General features: G+C 41.5%; 1 protein-coding gene across 2 annotated transcripts in view; it reads left to right on the top strand.

The window, feature by feature from the left end:
* The window catches only part of SHANK2 (SH3 and multiple ankyrin repeat domains 2), a 407,914-nt gene extending 387,539 nt beyond the window's left edge, over nucleotides 1-20,375 (top strand). For both annotated transcript variants that reach the window (XM_014948851.1, XM_014948850.1), the window contains 3 exons: nucleotides 740-851; nucleotides 1,986-4,398; nucleotides 16,126-20,375. In XM_014948851.1, coding sequence (XP_014804337.1) covers nucleotides 740-851; nucleotides 1,986-4,398; nucleotides 16,126-16,699 — 3,099 coding nt within the window. In that variant the 3' untranslated portion in view covers nucleotides 16,700-20,375. The remainder of the gene's footprint in view (nucleotides 1-739; nucleotides 852-1,985; nucleotides 4,399-16,125) is intronic.
* Nucleotides 20,376-20,848: the final 473 nt, after the last annotated feature.

The following is a 20,848-nucleotide window of genomic DNA, read 5'->3' as shown; positions in this document are numbered from 1 at the left end:
TAGCACTTATTAAAAATTTAAACTCCAGAACTCTGAAATTGGATTACTCAATTGCACGATTTGCTCGTACAGAACTTCGCACGTGAAAAAAAAAAATAATTGGTTTTATTGCATTTTAGATGTATTTTTTCCATTACCCGCCCCTCCGAAAGAGCAAATACAACAAGCACTTTGCTGTTCTCAGCAGCTTGGGTTGGAAGGAAATGAAGGCTATTCTAAGAGGCAGAAAACAAATAGCTTTGTAATGACCTACAAGAGGGAGGGACAGTTGAGTGCGCTGGGATTCAGGATGCGCAGGTCCCTCCGGTCCTAGCTGAGATGCTCACTGCCAGCGTGACCTTGTGCAGGACACCTTGAGTCTGTGCAAGAGCAGGTCTGTGCTTCAGAAGGCAGGAGAGCACACGGCTGGGTGCAGAGGGAGCGCTGATACCTGGGCGGTGCGTGGTTTGGGGAAGTGAACGAAAGAAAATGCTTCCTTTTCCTTCCAGCACACAAAATGTGCTGGAAATTTAACATATTGCCTTGTAGCTCCACTTACACCTGTTGTCATTTTAATAACGTAGGAATAAAGCCCAGTCATCCCTTTCTTTTCAGAATAATAGCAAATTTGTTATTTTCCATAAGAATTCTAAGTAAAAATGAGAGTGGATTAGCAGATATGACAGAAGAGTTATTTACTTGTGAGAGAAAGACTTGCATGCTTTAATGCTTGTGGGGTTTTTTGTTTGCTTTTTTGTAGTCCATGTATGAGAGACAGGGTATTGCTGTGATGACGCCCACTGTACCAGGGAGTCCTCAAGGTCCTTTTCTGGGTATACCTCGGGGTACAATGAGAAGACAAAAATCTATAGGTAAAATGCTTCTCATGTATAGTTTGCTTGTGCATTAATCACATACTTTTAGTAACTTTGCTTCTTTTTTAAAGCCTATTTCTCCCACATCTTTACCTCAGTGAATTGCTGTTTAATTTTTATACAAAGTTCATGAGAAAAGAAGTTTGTGTGTCAGATGATGTAATTTCCACATTCTGCTTTGATGGGAGTAGGCAAGTATTATGGAATTATAATTTAATTCCTGTCTTTGGAATGTTCCCTCTTAGCAAGGAAAGGCAGTGAGAAGGAAAAACAAAGCAACAAAAAAAGATGAGTACAAGCCCTTTGCAATTCATTACGTTGGGTAAAATGTTATTCCTTTTTTCTTTGTTATTGAGGCAAAAGCATCATAATGCTGTATAGTTTACGACGAAATCCCTGTTGATCGAATGGGATAAAATTCACTTCTTTTTCATTCCAAATGATGACAATAGATGATTTTACAACAGAGAAAAAAGAGCAGACCAAATTTGGGCTTGCTTTGTTCATGGTAGTGATCTTAGTAGTTATATTTATCAATTTAGAAACACATTATGCTGATGTAAAATTAGCATCCAAATTATCCCAATATCACCCGGTTTATTTATGTTAAAAGCCGTATTTGTAATAATATAATGTCATCTTTTGAAATGAGACATTCTGATTTTTTTCCCCAATAGAATCTTCACAGTCCCTTTGCTAAGTTTCAAATACATCTTAAAAATTCATTAGGTTTCTAAGTCGCATTATTATATGCATTTATAGAGTGCTAGAACAAGGCATAAGCTACTCTGCTGCGCAGAATGTCTTCCCTGTTCAATAATTTTCAAAGCAAATGTGCTTCTCTACAGCTACCTTGATGATACATAAAACCAAAACATTTGCCTACACATCAGTGATCAGTTTAATTAAAATTCTGTAGCATCCTTTTTAATTCTGGCATCTGGGTCTCTGGAAGTTCAACAGGAAGGAATGCCTATGGTAGGAATGGACTGAAAGACCTTTTTCAGAATTTTGCAAATGCCCCCGTGTCATGTGAAACTCACCCCGGCATTTTAGGTGGGACACAGAAATAATACAATTTGAGGGGTCCCAGGGGAAGACAGCGTTTTAAATCTACTTTCTGATTTTTAGGAATTACAGAGGAAGAACGGCAGTTTTTGGCTCCTCCTATGCTGAAGTTTACCAGAAGTCTTTCAATGCCTGACACCTCTGAAGATATCCCACCACCACCACAGTCCTTACCTCCTTCACCGCCGCCACCTTCTCCCTCTCTGTACAACTCTCCCAAATCCCCAACGTCAAGGAGCTACGGAACTATCAAGCCTCCGTTTAATCAGAATTCAGGTGCAAAAATTTCTTTGGTTAGGCCTGAGAATGTGGGGACAATGATAAGGGACAAAGGGATCTATTTCAGACGAGAACTGGACCGATACTCTCTGGACTCTGAAGACCTGTACAGCCGGAGCGCCGCGTCTCAGGCGAATTTCAGGAACAAGAGGGGTGGGATGCCAGAAAACCCTTATTCTGAGGTTGGGAAGATCGCAAGCAAAGCAGTTTACGTGCCAGCCAAACCAGCCAGGAGGAAGGGGATGCTGGTGAAACAATCCAACGTAGAAGACAGTCCGGAAAAGACCTGCTCTATTCCAATCCCGACAATTATCGTGAAAGAGCCGTCCACCAGCAGCAGTGGGAAAAGCAGCCAAGGGAGCAGCATGGAAATCGATCCTCAGTCTTCAGAGCAACCCGGGCAACTCCGACCCGACGACAGCTTAGGTGTCAGCAGCCCTTTTGCAGCAGCCATCGCCGGAGCAGTGAGGGACAGGGAAAAGAGGCTGGAAGCAAGGCGTAATTCTCCAGCTTTCCTTTCCACCGACCTAGGAGATGAGGATGTTGGGCTAACCCCACCAACACCACGTATGAGGCAATCCAAGTTCACCGATGAAGCAATGTTTAGTAGTGAGGATGGTTTCAGACAGCTTATGTCGCCGTCTCCCATTCCCGCACCTAGAGACCCTGAAAACCTTTTTAATAGCAGCGAACCCAGCAATCAGAGTGATTCAAGGACATTAAATGCTTCGTCCAAAACGAAAGGTACTGAAAACAGTACAGTGGCAGCTAAGTCCACGAACGCATCCAGCTCAGATAATTACGTTCACCCGGTCACAGGAAAGCTATTAGACCCAAACTCACCGCTAGCCCTCGCTCTCTCTGCCAGGGACAGAGCCATGAAAGAGCAAACACAGCAGCTTCCAGGCAAAGGAGAGGCTGTTAAAGCTGACCTTAATAAACCACTTTACATCGATACAAAGCTGAGATCCAATATTGAAACGACTTTTCCTGTTACTGCTACTGTCACTAGGCAAAACACTCGTGGCCCGTTGAGACGGCAGGAGACGGAGAACAAGTATGAAACGGATGCTGGGAAAGAAAAGAAAGCTGAGGAGAAGAAAAACATGTTGATAAACATCGTGGATACTTCGCAGCAGAAGTCAGCTGGCTTGTTGATGGTCCACACTGTGGACACAGCCAAGTCGGATGATACGCCCGAAGATGAAGAGGAAAAGCAAGCTGAAATGGAACCGAACCCTGAAAACTCCCCGCCGGAGAGGCCAGAGGGGAGCGAGGAAGCAGAAGGTGAGCTGAACGTGCCTGCTGCGTCCGAGCCACCGGCATCTCCCTGCAAAACCATCGTAGCAGCGGGCTCTGTCGACGACCCCGTCATCTTGCCGTTCCGCATCCCTCCACCACCCTTAGCCTCGGTTGATATTGATGAAGAGTTTATGTTTACTGAGCCACTACCACCCCCCTTAGAGTTCGCCAACAGCTTTGATATCCCCGATGACCGTGCAGCTCCCGGTTCGGCTCTAACAGACTTAATTAAGCAGAGGAAAAACGGCACGCCTTCACCCGCGCCATTTGCCCCCAGCCAGCCAACAAATTCCTTAGACAGTAAAAAGCAAGTGGGTCTTTCAAACTGTTTGCCTGCCTCCTTCCTGCCACCCCCCGACAGCTTTGATAACGTCACTGACTCTGGGATTGAGGAGGTAGACAGTCGAAGTAGTAGTGACCATCACCTAGAGACAACCAGCACTATCTCAACGGTGTCCAGCATCTCTACCTTATCCTCGGAAGGGGGTGAGAACGTGGATACTTGTACAGTCTATGCAGATGGGCAAACATTTCTGGTGGACAAACCCCCAGTACCTCCTAAGCCAAAAATGAAGCCCATAATCAACAAAAGCAATGCACTTTACAAGGACGCGCTGATTGAAGAAACTGTAGACAGCTTTGTTATCCCTCCTCCCGCGCCGCCCCCACCTCCGATCAGTGCACAGCCCAACATGGCTAAAGTTGTCCCCCAAAGGACATCTAAGCTATGGGGTGATGTGACGGAGGTGAAAAGCCCAATTCTCTCAGGCCCAAAGGCTAATGTTATTAGTGAATTGAACTCAATACTCCAGCAAATGAACAGAGAGAAATCCTCAAAGCCAGGAGAGGGATTGGAGTCACCTACGGGAACAAAAACTGCAAGTCTCAGTACAAGGTAAATGTAATTAACCAAATAATTTTCTAGTAAAGGCTTGATTTGTTTCCATCCCTTCACTAACTTCCCCTGTAAATCACCTAGATTAAAGAGGAACGTATTCTATCGTACGTGTTTGCTTAATAAATAGTCTATGACAAATAATTTTACAGAGGGGAAGAATTTCCAGCATTGTCAGCATTTTTTAGTCTGCACCGTAGGATAGGAGCTGTCTCAGTCTTCTCCAGCTTCAAAGGCAGTTTCCACAAACCTCTCGGTTGTTTTGATGTGAGTTGCTTAGATTTATTCTTAAGTAGTACTTTTCTCTTTAAAAAAAAAAAAATTCTTTCAGATGTGTTGATAATTTAATTTTTCTTCAGTCCCATAACTTATTTTGGCTTCAAACAGGTAAAGAAGTGTTGTTTCTTAGGCTTAATTCACATTCACTGTGTGATGTCATTTGATTCATGCTGACACCTCCGCTAATCCGCTTTATCATCAAGTATAAAGCCATCTTAGAAAAATCACTTTGCACTATTCTTGTTATTACTAAGAAGTTGATTTAGCATCTCTACCACTTAGTATTATGGGATTTAAGTTCTTACTTTCTGTTGTACGCCCTTGCTAGTGAGCAGTCTCTGCTGTTTGCAGGTTGAAGGACGTGGCTCGTTTCTCCCAAGAGCAGTGCAATGTGTTTGCATAGAAGTGATTTGCAAAAGGTACTTAAGTGATAAGTAACTTACAGTAGCCAGACACCATTGGGTAAATGGACAGGTAATTCGGTAGTCACATTTGTGTGGAATATGGATATAATACAATGAAATTCATGCTTACCAAAAAAAGGGTGATTATGTTAGTTTGTTGAGAGCCTCAAGTACTTATTTTTGTGGTGTGGAATGGTTTGGCCTTACATACAGCAGATAAATGTACCTTTTACTGAAGTATTGCATATTGTTTGGCCCGGGCTGCTCTGTAGAAATGCATTTTTTGCAGAGATGCAGTGCTGACTTTGTTTTTTTAAAAAAGATACCATCTAAGTGAATTTTGTTGGAATTGTTGTGCTAGATAATAACTGACTTGGCTTTTGAAAAACTACCGTTGTTGCATGCATAAAGATAATTTAGTTTTAGGGGAAGGGTGGCTCTGTTAATTGCAAATGATTGCTCATTCAGAAAACAGTGTGATCAAAAGGTTCGGAGTCAGGTAATTAATTATATTATTTCCTGCAAGACGGAAGTGTTGAAACCGGTGACAGGGATATATGGAGGCTCTCCAATTTTTAGAATGAAGAACTGAAAGAAAACCACTGAAATTCTGGAATTCCTGTCAGTGGCACTTGACTAAACAGAGCAGAAATTGAGTTGTTGGTACAGGAAAAGCCTTAATACACCAAAAAAAAATTGTAGTGAAAACTGTACGAGGAAAACAATTTATACTGGCTGACTGATGAAGACAGTCTTTAAACAAAGTTAGCACAGCAACCCAACACTATGTATCTGAGAATACCCCAGGCAAGCATAAAATCAATACTCGTGCACTAAGCTAGAATTTACATGTCTTGCCTTGCAGATGACTCTTGACAGTTTCATTTAGTAGTATTTTTCTTATATCTTCAAGAATACTATTTTTGCTAGAGCTTGATCGTCTGTCTTGTTAAGCTATATGAACTTGTTGCCTCTAGCTTCATATGAATAATATTATTCATCATCTTCTGTATTTAAACTGATGGTTATTTCCAGGTTACAGTAGAGATCTTTATCATCCCTATTTTATTAGTAAATAACTGAGGCTAGCAACTACAATGTATTGTAAATATGTCAGAGTACTGCGTTTCTGAGAGGAAAATGAAAAGTAGAAGCAAATAGAGATACCTCTTTTTGTGAAAAGACATTTAAACTGGTATAAAGGCTGGGGAAAAAAAATTTAAAAATTACTATGTCGCTTCATTGTAGAAAAGCAAACTATCATGTGATCAAGAGTAATTCCATGTATGTTACATTTTAGGAAAAGGTCTGACTTGGACAGTGTTAGAAGTTACTGCTTTTCAGTCCTTTAGCTTTTTTAATTCTTAGAACTCAAGCTTTGGCAAATTACATAGTCTTCATTATGGAATTCCAAGACTCAATTTGGAACCAGAACCACACACAGCATTATTTCAAGGTGGCTTAAATCCTACTTCTTTCCTGAAAAGTAAACCCAAACGGCCGTGTTTGCAAACTAGAGAGAGGATCTTGGGATATAACAATATTGAAAAACTTACGAGGTAATAAGTAAGAAAAGTTGACAGTGGCACAGAGCAGCGAAAGAAAACGACTCTCCACAGAACTCCTGGTGGGAGTGGAAGCTTAAGAGGGCTGTATTTTGTTTCCTTCTGTTTCCCAAACTGATGTGATTACCTTATTTTTCAATTAAGAGCCAGAAAATTAGGTGAATTGCAGATACTAAAAATGATCAGGAAAGGTTGATCAGGATTCCTTTTTGAAGCTAAGTGAGAAATCAGAGAGAGCAGAAGAGATCCAACCCCCTGCAGATACTTAAAGTATGTTTTAAAAGGTGCTACAGGCGATTCCTTTTCGTCTTGGCAAGAGTGAGGCAGAGGGATGTAGATGGAGATGTTCACTTGTCACAAGTCCTTTTTGTGCTTGGAAACCAGGGTGGGTGGTTTGTTGGGTGGTGTCTGCCTGTCCCCGCTTCCCCAATGCCCCTGGGGCAAGGCTGGCACCTTCCCTGCTCTCTGAGCTCAACCACATTCCGGGGATGGATGGGAGAGGATTGATTTCTGAGCTTGATAAAGAGGGAGCAAGAGGCTAATAGAAAAATGCTCCAATTCCTTTTCCTTGTGCTCTGTATGTTTGTGCCCTGAACCAACTGCATTACATTTCAGTTCTGTTCTCAGAGGTGCCTCCATAAAAGCAATGGGTCCATGGTAATGTTCTCAGAGGTGCCTCCATAAAAGCAATGCGTCCATGCTTCCCAGACAAAGATGCTTTTTTTTTTACTACTTTTACTACTTTTTTTACTACTTTTACTTCTGCCTTATCTTTTAAAAAGTTAAATAAATGGCAGCCTTTCTAGCCCAGTCGCACGACTGACACGATTTTTTGCAAAGCTGTCAAATATTATGACCAAGCAATGCCATCTTGCCAAAATTCCAAGTATTAAAGTTATTATTTAAATTTTAAAGCTAAAAATCTTAGAATTTATTTTTTTTTACTACTTTTACTTCTGCCTTATCTTTTAAAAAGTTAAATAAATGGCAGCCTTTCTAGCCCAGTCGCACGACTGACACGATTTTTTGCAAAGCTGTCAAATATTATGACCAAGCAATGCCATCTTGCCAAAATTCCAAGTATTAAAGCTATTATTTAAATTTTAAAGCTAAAAATCTTAGAATTTATTGATTTTTTTTCTAATACTATAAAGCCTCGGACAACCAATTGTAGAGCTTGTAGCCCTTTTCTGTGAGGTAGCATTAAGGAGCAAGGATTTTTAGCTCACGAAAAGCAGGGATTCTGCTAAATTAAAGACCAACTCGTTAGCTCTGCTAAAGCAAAAGTGATAAAAAATGAGTACGCCTGTTCATATCCTTCAGCCAAAGAGAAGTATTGGGAAGTGTTATAAATAGGAACATTGTTCACAGGCTCGCTTGGGTTATGTTCACAGCACTAGCAGCCTGAGGAAATTAAAAATGTATATTTGTTCATTGGGACGTACATGAAGTTATAGCCCAGATCGCAGTTGGAAATATTGCTAGGATTTACTTTTGCATGGCCAATAGACATACAATGGCAGTTGCCCCGTTAGGGTAGCATAGAGGTGAATTAAACTGTAGATAGTTGGGTAATGGCTTGTGACAGAAACCCATAAAAATACTTTCTTTCCACATTTTTGATAAATGAGGATTAGGAAGAGATTGTTCTATAGTACTGAGCAGCGTTTCTCTCTCAATTATTACATTAAAAAACGACCCTAGTCTTGCTTTTTTTCTCTGCACATTGCCTTAGCAGTAATTTTACACGGTGTATTTATAGTTTTCCGTGGCTCTTATGGAGACACTGAGTTTCAAGATTTTTAAATAGAGCATGGAAACGTTTGACTGGAAACCATCTGCTTCTCAGTGGCAGTGACCAGCCGTGGGATAGGAAAAAGGAGACTGGTAGGGGAAGGAAAAAGAGGAGGAAGAGAAAGGATGTGCTTCCTTACTTTGTACTGATAAAAGCATAATTAAAGGGTTTGATCAGATGGTCCTAGACCAGAGCTAGTCCCACTCCCAGTTTTGGTCATCGTTTGCTTTATGAAGAAAGGATGTGCTTCCTTACTTTGTACTGATAAAAGCATAATTAAAGGGTTTGATCAGATGGTCCTAGACCAGAGCTAGTCCCACTCCCAGTTTTGGTCATCTTTTGCTTTATGAATGGGCACCTCAATACCAGAGAGATATCGAGGTGTTGGAGCGAGTGCAGAGGAGGGCAACGAAGCTGGTGAAGGGCCTGGAGAATAAATTTTAAGAAGAGCAATTGAAGGAGCTGGGGCTGTTTAGTATGAGGAAGGGGAGGCTGAGGGGAGACCTCATCACTCTCTACAACTACTTGAAAGGACACTGTAGAGAGGTTGGTGCTGGTCTCTTCTCACAGGTAATTAGTGATAGAACAAGAGGGAATGGCTTCAAAGCTGCAACAGGGCAGGTTTAGACTGGACATTAGGAACCCATTCTTGACAGAAAGAGTGGTCAGACACTGGAATAGGCTGCCCAGGGACGTGGTTGAGTCACCATCCCTGAATGTGTTTAAGAGTCGTTTAGATGTGGTGTAGGGGAGAACTTTGTAGAGTGGGGTCGATGGTTGGACTCAATGATCCCAAGGTTCTTTTCCAACGTGAATGATTCTCTGATTCTATAATTTCTGGCGACCAGTCCTGGTGACAGAGGTAGTCTGGCCACAGCATCCAGCCATCCCTTCCTCCATTTTTGCCCATCCTTCCTTACAGAAAAGGTTGAAGGCGTTTGGATACGGGGCTCCGTTTGACCCAGATACCCTGAAGCCCCAGTGATGGGGCTCATTACCATTCCCATTTCCAGATTTGGATATGGACGGGCACAGAGATGGGGAAACCCCCGGTGTCTCTGCAGGTGATGCTCTGCTCTCGGTGAGCGGGGCAGGGGAGGTGGGATGGGTAACGGCAGGATGGACCACGCTGCTATAAATACTGCACTGCTATAAATTCACCTGAGAGGCTACTGACTTTTTATATGGAGCTGATAAAAGAAGTGGGGAGAAGACTAACGGTGGGGTTTTTATCAGGTTAAGGGAGGAGTGCTGGCTCTGTCTGTGAACCCGGCAGTCGCTTAGCAACATAATGATCAAGCTCCAGATCAGCTGAATAATGTCAGGGTGATTAAGGCAGAATAGACCCGGTGGCTGGGAAGGAGAAAAAACACAGCCCCCAGGGAAAAAAAGCATCCTTCCACCACCACGCCGGTGTGCTAAGAAGGAATAATGAACAGCAACCGCTGCTGCTCTCTCACCTCACCCCACCAAAATGATGAATAGCTTTGCCAAAGGGAGAAACAATTTTGATTTCAAAAGGTGCTTATATTTCTCTGGCTGGGCTTGCACAGTGTCCCCCCAGCTCCCCGTGGCAGGTTGGGCAGCACTCCTGGTAGGGGGAAATGCTCATTACAGATGGGGGAGTTACAGAGGATGCTTAACCACACAGGATCAAGTCCTCTAGGAAAACATAACCTGTACTGCATTGGCAATAGCAAGTTTGAAAAGTGAAACTGCTTCTGGCCAGGGATTTTGTCCACCTCTGAGTATACCACACAGGATCAAGTCCTCTAGGAAAACATAACCTGTACTGCATTGGCAATAGCAAGTTTGAAAAGTGAAACTGCCTCTGGTCAGGGATTTTGTCCAACTCTGAGTATTTTTTTATGACTGGCTGGAAAAGTTCCTATTTTTTTCACCAACAGGTAAGGCAGAACTGAACTTGGTAGTTCAGTAGTGAGTCCTGCATAGGGACTGGTCCTACGTTTGGTTTACTGTAAAGCATGTCTGGATTTCTCAGGTGATGAGATACGTGTCTTGTGGGATCATTCTCCAGCCTTGATTTTTCGGTTTACTGCTATCCCATTCGATTCATTTCATTTCGTTAACCGTTTGTCGGCTGATTTCACAGGATTGCTTGCTTTGTCAGTAATTTCTGCAGTGTTTCAGTCATTCCATTTTGTCATTTTTATTTGCTCTCATGACTGCTGTTGTCAGAAGAGGGTCATGCTGAAGTGCCATGAAGTAAGTGACGACCATAAAGCATAGAATATTCTATGTTGTACATTCTGCTTCTTTTTTTAATGCTACTCATTGTTATTGCATTTTAGTAATTTTGGTGTTGACTTTGTTACAAAGTGCAATGTGGATTAGCTTATCCTAATCCAGAAATGGTAGCCATTCAAAAACCAGAAATAGGAACGTCATCTCAAGCTGAAATAAAAGCCGCTTTCATCGGAGAAGTATTCAGCAAATGTTTTTATACCATGAGCACGTACAACCAGATTCCTGAACTGAGCACCTAAAGAAGGGGCTTGATTTTTTGAATATGCCCAAGTTCTTCTGGCTTTTTGGGGGGTGTTTTTTAGGGTGGGTGGAGGGGTTGGGAGGGATGATCAACGCATTTTTACATACCTATGTGAGGGTCACAGTAAGGACGAACTAGCCCCTTGAAATATTCAAGATCTGCTTGTGGTTATCACTGTCAAGCATTTCATCCTTGGAAGCTGCAGGATTTCCCCCTTTCTCCTTCCAGCTTCCTTTGACCTTTTTCCCTGCAGCTCTCCAAGGAGAGAGGGCTGAGGTTGGGCTCTGGTCCTCCTCCCCTCCTCAGCACCGTGCCCTTCCTGCCGCTCTCCTGACGTTTGTGCCATCCACATGGAAACTGTTGCTCTTGAGCAGACTCCCACAGGCTTTAACGATTATTCTTCACTCCAACTGAACAGTGTTGCTTGCAACAGACACTAGCTGTTTCTCGATTCTTCTCACTAAAATAAGCTCTGTACCCTGCCAGTCATCACATCAGCCCTTCTGCTTCATCTTCCCCCAAAACAGACAATTATTGTCTTACTTGCCTACCGTACAATTTTCCTCTGACAATCCAAAAATAAAGTAAAAATATTATAAGAGGTGAAGGCAAAGGTTTGGGTTTGTGTGTTCTCAAAAAAAAAAATCTGTAGAAAGTTAATTTCTCTCTCTCTATAGGGACTCATTTCACTTATTGGTTCTCTTGGTTGTTAAGATTTATTTTTCTCTGACACAATGGAAGAGCTTGGTCAGAAAGAGCCAGTCTTTAAGTTGCAGGATAAAACAGCTCCCATGAGAGCGTAATGGTTTTGGAGGTTTTCACATGGGAGGCTCCTAGGAGCTGTTGTAGCGTGCCATCTTTTGCTGATTTGCTTCTGATATTGAGTTAACAGTAAATTTGGATCCTGCAAATCTAATTTAAAATCCAAAAAAATTTCTTGCCTTCAAGCTGTGTTGATGGCTTTTATACTTGGAGGCCGCATCATTATGACATAGGAATTATATATTGTGATTTTAATGTGAGGCAACAGAACGGGCACTGCAATCACTGCAGTCTTACAGCAGCAAATGTTTATAAATTACTGCCATATGCTGATTCTAATAGAGCAAATTTTATTTAAAATAATTATCAGACTTTTCACCTTTTTAAAATGAAATTTGGTTTTAGGCAGGTTTAATATGGATTTAATATGTTTAGCATAACAGATGATCAAATAAGGCATAAGAAATTTCTCTTATTAGAAATCTGGAGAACCCACAACACAACAAAAACATGCCTGTTCTCCAGCTGGAATGTGATTGCTCCTTATTGACCAGGATACCAATCACCCGTGAAATGCAAGACAGTTGATGGTTTCAAGGCTGTATCTGCATCTCAGATTGTATTGGAGATGTCATAAATTATAAATTAGGATGCATAAGAGTTACAAAAATATGCGTGGTTTTTTTTCCTTGGATTACTATTACAGTAGAACAGTCTCTAACATGCTGGAGTTGATATGGCAGGGGGAAAAAAGGGAAGAAGAAAAGGGAAAGAATGAATTTTGGAGTTAAAGATGTCAAACTGACAGCACCTGTGGGTTTCAGCAGACTTGGATGACTTTTGTGAGGGCTGCAGAGCTGAGAGCAGAGCCGGCTCTGTTCCCAAGCGTGTAGTAGAACTGATCACTTTCTTGAAGAAAGTGTGTAGGATTAAGTCTGTTAATGTGGCAAAATGCTCTGAGCTTCCTCATAAAAGGGTTAATATTTATAAAACCTTGAGTGCTGAGGTGGCTTTAAACTGAGCTGGCACTGAAACCTCACTAATCAGCTAAAATAATTTTCTTAGCGCTGTTCCAGAGATGTGTTTTAATAGTCAGTAATCTGAAGCTATGGCTTGAAAAAAGGAAGATGCCCACAGATCTTTTAATATTGCCTGTGGCCACGCGAAGCCAATACGAAGATCCAGGCTGACAGAAAGCAAAGTACAACGTTGCCTGTTTTGCTTTGGTGACTCAGTGTGACTGCCCCTGGCTCCGAGAAGGTTAGGTAACACTAGGCTAAGGGAGACTTCAAATAAGAGCACAGAGTTTACTTTGGGGGCTTTTGTTTTAGTGACTTTAATATACTTCCTTTAAAGGAAGAGTGACAGTGATTTGCTGAGCAAGGATGGAAGGGGAGCCTCTGAAAGGACCAATGTGGAGAAGAAGCAGCAAAAGTGAGATACTGAGCCTGGAGTGGTCAGTCGTGTAACCGAAATGACCTTTCAGCATCTCACATAATAGAAGATCATCCATTTAATATCTCCACAATGGGTGGGAATGCAAAACCATAATTTCTACTATTTGCAGGACAGGAAAGTTAAGTAGAAGGGTAATTGCAGGTAGAGACAGGGGGAAATTCCCACATTTATACAAAGCTCATCCTGCTATTCTCGCATTTGCTAGGCCAGCATTATCCCAACCTTTTTCAAAGCAGGCTTTTTGTTGATTTAAAATTATATCATGCTTTATTAAAGCGTATGAGACTCCTAATGCTAAGTTAAAGTAGGCAGAAATAACTTGCTCCCCTTGGTTAGTAGAATTTAATAGTTTCTTGCCATAGACTTTTTATTTGCAAGAATGCTTAGCTTCGGTCCTGGAAGACAATGAGAACTATTAAACTCCAAACAAATCACAGGAAACACTCAAAACCTTGCCAAGTGTTTCCTTTCTTTGTTGAATTACAAAGACGTAAGTGCTAAAAGTATTGTTCCTACTGTGTGTTAAGTGAAGTGCTGCTTTTCCAGCGCTCAAAAAGATCCCCCTGTTCCCATTGAAATATATGGAACAATTTGTGGGGAATCAGTGGGATTGCTCATGCGAATAACATGTACGTTCTCCAAAAAAGTTATTTTTAGTGCTTTTCTAATAACACGGTATTGGAGCTCTGTTTCAATGAGACTTGCTGTGATGGCAGCGTGCTCTGAACCTGGGTGTAGCCGTGCTGTAGGTTACCTGATGTCTGGTACTTCACAGGGTGGTGGAGCAGGTTAGGGTAGGGTAGATGATGAGGAAATGCCACCATCTTTTTATTTAAAATTTTAACCACTCTTTTATTCAGGATGTGGGTGACCAAAGTCAAGTCACTCCCCTTCTGTGGGTGGTCACAATTGCATTGCCCTGTGGAGCAGACCTGGTGAGACACGGAACATCCTCCTTCCCAGCAGCCATGGTACCCGAGGGGGCTACAGGAAAGCTGGGGAGGGACTCTTTATGAGGGAGTGGAGCCACAGGATGAGGGGGAGCAGTTTTAAACAGAAAGAGGAGAGATGTAGATTAGATCTCAGGAAGAAATTCTTTCCTGTGAGGGTGGTGAGACAGTGGTCCAGGCTGCCCAGAAAAGCTGTAGCTGCCCCATCGCCAGAGGGGTTCAAGACCAGGTTGGACAGAGCTTTGAGCAACCTGGTCTGGTGGGAGGTGTCCCTGCCTAGGGCGGGGGGGGGAACTTGATGATCTTTAAGGTCCCTTCCAACTCCTAACTGTTGTATGACTCTATGATTCTGCTCTGCAGGAAGGAGCAAAGCTGTCATCCTTCCCTAGAGCAGAGGAGCAGGAGAGGGCCTCCAGTTTATACAACTGACCTAGTGGTGAGGGACAGACCTCGGAGACAAGAGACGTGGGGTTTGACCCCTGCTGCATGGATCATTTTTGGTATTTCATTTGCTGGCAATTAACAAAAAATCTTTAGTCAGTGACTTGGGAAGAGACCACAGTTTCTTCCATAACAGTACTTTAAATACGGGGGCTCCAGAACCATGCTCTTTCTTTGGCTCTATAAGGTCTTTCCTGCACAGTGGTGAATCTGCAGTATTAATGAAAGCATTTTTGTCTGCCATCACGCACCCAAGTCATCTTCAGTTCTGCCTAGGCATGATGGGTCAGTCCTGGGGGCAACCTGGCACTCAGATACAGAGGGCTTCGGTCAGGGTCTGGATTAGAAATCTAACTATGGCATCCTCCAGATCTTCCTCTTGGAGTCCATAGCATCGCTTCAAGGATAAACAAATCCTTCCTTTGGTCTGGAAGTGCCTGAAATTTGTTGTCTGAAGGTTTTCCTAGGTGGCAGGGTATTATAAAAGTGAAAAACTCTGGAGCTTCAGGCACCCAAAGGTTGAGTGGAAGATCCTAAAGTGCACAGGCTGACTTGGCAGAGTTTTCTCTTGAGAAGTAAGGGCCGTGGAGTTCAGCATTTTATGATATGAGCGGACCTGAATCTGGCTCTTCTGCTTCTAAATTTGTTCTATAGCCAGTAGACAAAAGCAGACTCTCCTGCTCCTTCACCCACCCTGTCAGCCTTGACATCGGAGCTCGCCTCTCGGCAAGTTTCATGCCTGCTTAGTTCATAGTCTGAAATTTCCTTTAGGCAGGAGATAGGTGCCGGTGACTTGATCACAACCACATCACCTCTGGGCACACACAGCAACAAGAATTGTGTCTCCTTAAGGTTTGTACTGAAACCACCAAAGTATAATTTCTGCGTAGAAGGAAATGGACACAGAAGGCCTTTTATGAACCTTAGAAGGACTGTTTCATTTTTAAAGCACGAGAAGACCAGAAGAACAGAAAGGAAAATAGGAGGAGCGTGTGGAGCATGTTCTGTGGATGGATGAGAATACAAACAGGCCCTAAAATTCACTGAGTAAATGCACAAAAATCCAAAATTCAAGTTAATAATACGCTTCCAATACTTTCCATAGCTGCTATTATTAGCTATGTTATCTAAACTTCTAAGTGTGTAAAACTGGTAGGTTAAAACTGAAGTGAAGGATCCCACCCCTCCATATAACGAAGGGAAGGTCAATTCCTGATTGCTCTTCATGGGGAACACAAAGTGCCCGTGTCCTTAATCCACTCGGTGTCTCTCATTTAACCAGGAGTTGGTTCGGTGTAGCCTTAAAAAGGAAAAATGTGCTCTGGAAAGTGTTGTTTTGAACTGCTCATAAGCACAGGTTTTGTTTTTAACCATGGCTTACCATTGATGATTGTTTGGTGGGAAAGATGGAACGATACCGTCTCGGTACTTTTAACCTGATATTGCTCATTTAAAAATGAAAATATTCAAGCATTCCAAAGCTGTATTTTTCACGTGTTGGTTTGGGGAACCTTTCAGCTGGTGGCTGAGGTGTCTAACTTTCCATGTCTGTTTACAATTTCAGGAGCACGGAAGTCATGAGTACTGTCTCAGGTACACGAAGTACAACAATCACTTTTACTGTCCGACCTGGAACCAGCCAGCCGATCACACTGCAGAGCAGGTCCCCAGACTATGACAGTAGGACCTCAGGAGCAAGACATGCTCCAAGCCCTGTGGTTTCACCAACAGAGATTAATAAAGACATCATGCCTGCTCCTCTGACTGCTTCTGCTTCAGCTTCATCTCCTTCTCCAACTTTGTCCGATGTATTTAGCCTACCCAGCCAGCCCCCTTCTGGGGACTTATTTGGCTTGACAACAGGGCGCAGCAGGTCTCCTTCTCCCTCAATATTACAACAGCCAATCTCAAATAAGCCTTTTACAACTAAGCCTGTCCACCTGTGGACTAAACCAGATGTGGCAGATTGGTTGGAAAGTCTAAACTTAGGTGAACATAAAGAAACATTTATGGACAATGAAATAGATGGCACTCATTTACCAAATCTACAAAAGGAAGATCTGATAGACCTTGGAGTGACTAGAGTTGGGCACAGAATGAACATAGAAAGAGCTTTGAAACAGCTGCTGGACAGATAAGAATAGCTATTTTGCCTCACAAACTTCTGTTGATAACTAGAGATGGGCTGGTACTGAAATACCCCAAATGCCTTGTCTGTCTGCGAGTGCCAGCAAAATTGGGGGGGGAGGGGGAAAACAGCTTAATTCCTGGTACTCAGGTAATGCAGACTGTATGCTACATGCCCAAACAGAAATCTAAATACGTTCCACGAGTGGGGCCATTTTATTTCAAAGTTGTGGGGAGATACGAGAGAGAGAGAGAAAATTGTTAACTTCAAAAATATTATCTCTTGATAATGCCCTTCTGCTGGAAACATCACGTACCACTTTCCTCTCCATTTCAAGTTGCAATTCATTTTTTTATTGAAAAGTACTATGTTCTCTTCTTGACACTCAGTCTCCGAGCAGGCTTCCTTCCCCAGCCCTTAGTTTGTTTTAAGAGGAGAGATTCGTCACCGTCCAAACCCCGTTTTTGTCGGTAGCAGCGGCACAACGTTAAGACAGGAGTTCATAATACTGTTTTTTACTAGTTCAGCTCTCTGATTTGTTGGCAGTGAAGCTGGTTGTTCTGCTGGAATGAGTTCAAAGGTAACCTTGCTCTGTTTTACCTGGTGTTTCTTTATTTCTGCAGTTATACTTAGCACTCTTCCAAGGTGGCAGAACAAGTTCACTACATGCTCCATTGCCTTGACCTGTAAGACGATGCAGACGTTGCGTAAAACCCGAGGAGGAATGCACACTTAGAGGTACAACAAAATGAAGCTAGTTTGAACCTGAGACCCCCCCAGTTTTCAACCAGCTAAACTACTGCTAAATGGCGATATGAACTCTGCGAGCCACTAAAAACGTGGGGTTATGTACAGAGGCAGCTTTTGGACTTTGTAGTCAGATACTCAAATATGCTGAACCCTGAGAGATGCGGTTGAATTCAGTGAGTGGTAAGTGCTGAGCTATTTTGAACATCAGGCCAAGAAAGGAGGAAAAGATAGATGAATGTTCCCATTGAAGCCAGCGGGAAGGTTGCCAGTATTTTAAGGGAGAGAGAGGGATTTCAGCCTGTTAGCAGAAATGGAAATGTTTCAGCTTTTTTTTAAAAAAAAGAAAAAAAGAAAAAACCAACAGGAAAAAGGTAACGCCAAGTTGGATGGAGGTATGTAGTGTCTCAGATCCGTGTGTTCCAAGGGCCAGGAGAACTGGGTCGGGATCTGGTTTCTCGTTTTTCTGTCTATTAAGAGGTTTGGCTTCTTGACAAGGAGAGCAGGCTGGGCACGGCGGGTCTCTTTGCAGGGCCGTTAGTGAGGTGGCAGGAGAGGTGCCTGCACCCTGCTGGAAACCAGGTGGCCAGGTGGCCACAGACGGGGTGGTGGGGCAGGGGAGCTCAGGAGCTTTCCAGGAGACTTCAGTCAGCAGGAGGAAACACACAGATTTGGTTCATCCGACTTCTTTTTTCCTTCTTTTTATTTTTTTTTTTTAAATTTTTTAAAGTTAACAAGTCTCTCTCTGCATGTTTGAACTCCCCTTGTAATTAACACCTCTTAATATCTGTGAGTTTTGTAGGTCTTTATTGACATAATATTCAAGATGTTCCAGGTGGGTAGATTGTGTGTGGATGGCTAGACTGCCTACCTACCACGCTTTCAGGTGCCCTTACATTTCACAAGGTACCTGAACTTTCTTTCCTTGATATGGTCCTTGATATGGTCCAGCCTATCTCTAATTTTTTTATTGTGATTATTTTTTGCTCACAAACAAGTGTCTAATTAGGTCTGCAACAGCCCTAGTATGAGTACATAAAGTTTAGCATTTTAAATATCTTTCTTTACTGCAAGTTTAAATAGTTGTACAGATAGTTTATAAGCACAATATTTTAAGAAAATAAGTGGCTGGTCTACTGGGCAGCCTTTGTGCCACTTCAGTGCTAGAAAGTTAAAAACAAAACAAAAAAAAAACACAAAAAAAAACATAAAAAAAAAACTTTTGTGGTTTACTACTATTTCTGTGGAATAATTATAAAGTCTTGACCTTTTTAAAATCAACCTCATTTGGATGCATCTGAACCAGCAGAGCTGTGTTATATTTTCTATCTTTGCTAGAACTTCTACAAAGGAGGATGAATATTTCTTCAAAAGTGGTTATAGTTACCAACGCATTGGATACTCATAAAAAGCAACCTATTTAGCCTCCTGCCCCCTTTACGGAACAACAAATCTTTTGACTTAACATCTGTTACTACGCTATATTTGTATTTGAAAGTTCCAAGTAACCTTGTAATAAAAAAAAACAAGTACTAAGGCGTTTTACTTTCAAGAGTACTGAATTTTTCCATAGGCGGTGTAGAAAATGGCAGTTTCATTCAGATAGTCGATACAGGCAACTTGAGGCCATCAAATACTTTAAGAAGTGTAAAAAAAAAAAAAATGGTAATTTAGCCATCGTTGTCTTCCATTTGGTGATACGACAGAATTCAGTAAATAAACCACTAATGCCATGCTCTTTTTTTTATTTCTTTGGGTACAGTTGATATTACCTCTATAATAACGTGCCAGAACATACATTAGGAAATACGGTAGTAAAAGAAAATGTAGAAGTTGACTTTTAAGCTGCTTTTTAATCACAACCTTCTTGTTGAATTTTCCGTTGGAGAAGTGCTGACGTACACGGCAAATTCCAGTTGACGGTTATCCCTTTCTTACACAGGTGTGTTTATTGCTCGTGTGTCTTTTTTTGGGTACCGGAAGAATAGGTACGATACAATAAGTAGAAAAAAAAGAGGTTTAACACATTAAAGAGCTAACTAAATAGTTTATTTTTTACATTGTGTCTTACAACGTAAAGGTAAGGAGACCTGAGAGGACCTACTTTTCACCAATAAAACGCACCTCTGCCGAGATGGATTGGTCTCTAGCTCTGTGGGATGGTTTTGCTACAGAAAGCAATAGTAACAGATAACGACGTTGCCTCCGAGTATTTTCATCAGTCTGGAAATGTTGGGGGGAGGAGAGAAGACCCATTTATTTCATGCTACTCTGATAGTGAAAAACAAGTTGTTTAGAGATCTATGAAATACGTTACGATATTCTGGGTTTTAGGATCAACTTTTGTTTATATACTGTAATTTAAATAAATTGCATTTACATGCCTAGTTTCTGTAATATTTGTGTATACAATACCAAAATCTTACAAGATGTAAATTGTGTATAACTGCACAGACTCCTTTCCCTAGGTGTCTGAGAACATTTTAAGTTTAATTCATATATTATAAAATGACTAGATGTGACTGTTGATTTACAGAATTTACATATCACAAAAGTTAATTATTTGTGGTACTTAAGTTAATAAATAGTGATTTTTTTTTTTTTTCTCAGTTCTTAAAAAGCATTACCCAGTTGATCTGGCGATGATTATGTGTATGAGCCACAAATATTGATAATTTTTCCATTACATTTTTTCTTTTCTTTTCTAGATATTAATATGTTTCTCGCTATAGTTTGTGTAATAACAACTTGTGTTCACGTTATCTATGTTGCTGTAATTTTTGTGCTTTAATTCCTCTTATTTCGACTGATTAAAAAAAAATCAAGCTCCTGTAACTTGCACTTTTCCCCAATCCTTAATACTCTTGTATGGCAACCAAAATTACTGTAAGAAATAAATATAATATTGCACTAAGGTTGTGGTTCTGATTGCAAACAGAGAACACTGTCTGAATTTTTATTAAAAAAAAAAAAAAAGTTGCCAAAAAACTTGCAATCTGATGTTATTGAAAGCGCATAAAATGCTTTAACAAAATGTAGATAGAATTAAGGCAAAATAATTCATTTATTCTTGGGAAAAAAAAAAAAATCCTTTTTATTTCTTCACTTTTGGTTAAAGCATTCTTTATGCCGAACATGAGTTCGTGTACTGAATTTCAGCTTCCTGTTTGAAATTTGAAAAGTAAAAATTTTCAGCAAGAGGTAGAAATATACGTATCTTATTTGCCTTAAGGTGGATTTCAAATAATCATGGAATATATTATTTATTTTTTTTCTTGGCTGAGCGCGTGTGTGGGGATGCATGCTCGGAACTGGGGGCTACTGGGCGCATAAAGGCACTCGGTTGTGGATCTGTTCTGAAATTTCATAAGGCACTGAAAAGTTTTTGGGGGATTTTGGGGGGGGGGGGGGG

Source organism: Calidris pugnax, unplaced genomic scaffold (genome assembly GCF_001431845.1).
Source record: "Calidris pugnax isolate Ruff unplaced genomic scaffold, ASM143184v1 scaffold107, whole genome shotgun sequence".
NCBI classification, from domain to species: Eukaryota; Metazoa; Chordata; class Aves; order Charadriiformes; family Scolopacidae; genus Calidris; species Calidris pugnax.
The sequence above is the reverse complement of the archived record's forward strand: the minus strand, read 5'-3'. Positions and strand labels throughout refer to the sequence as shown.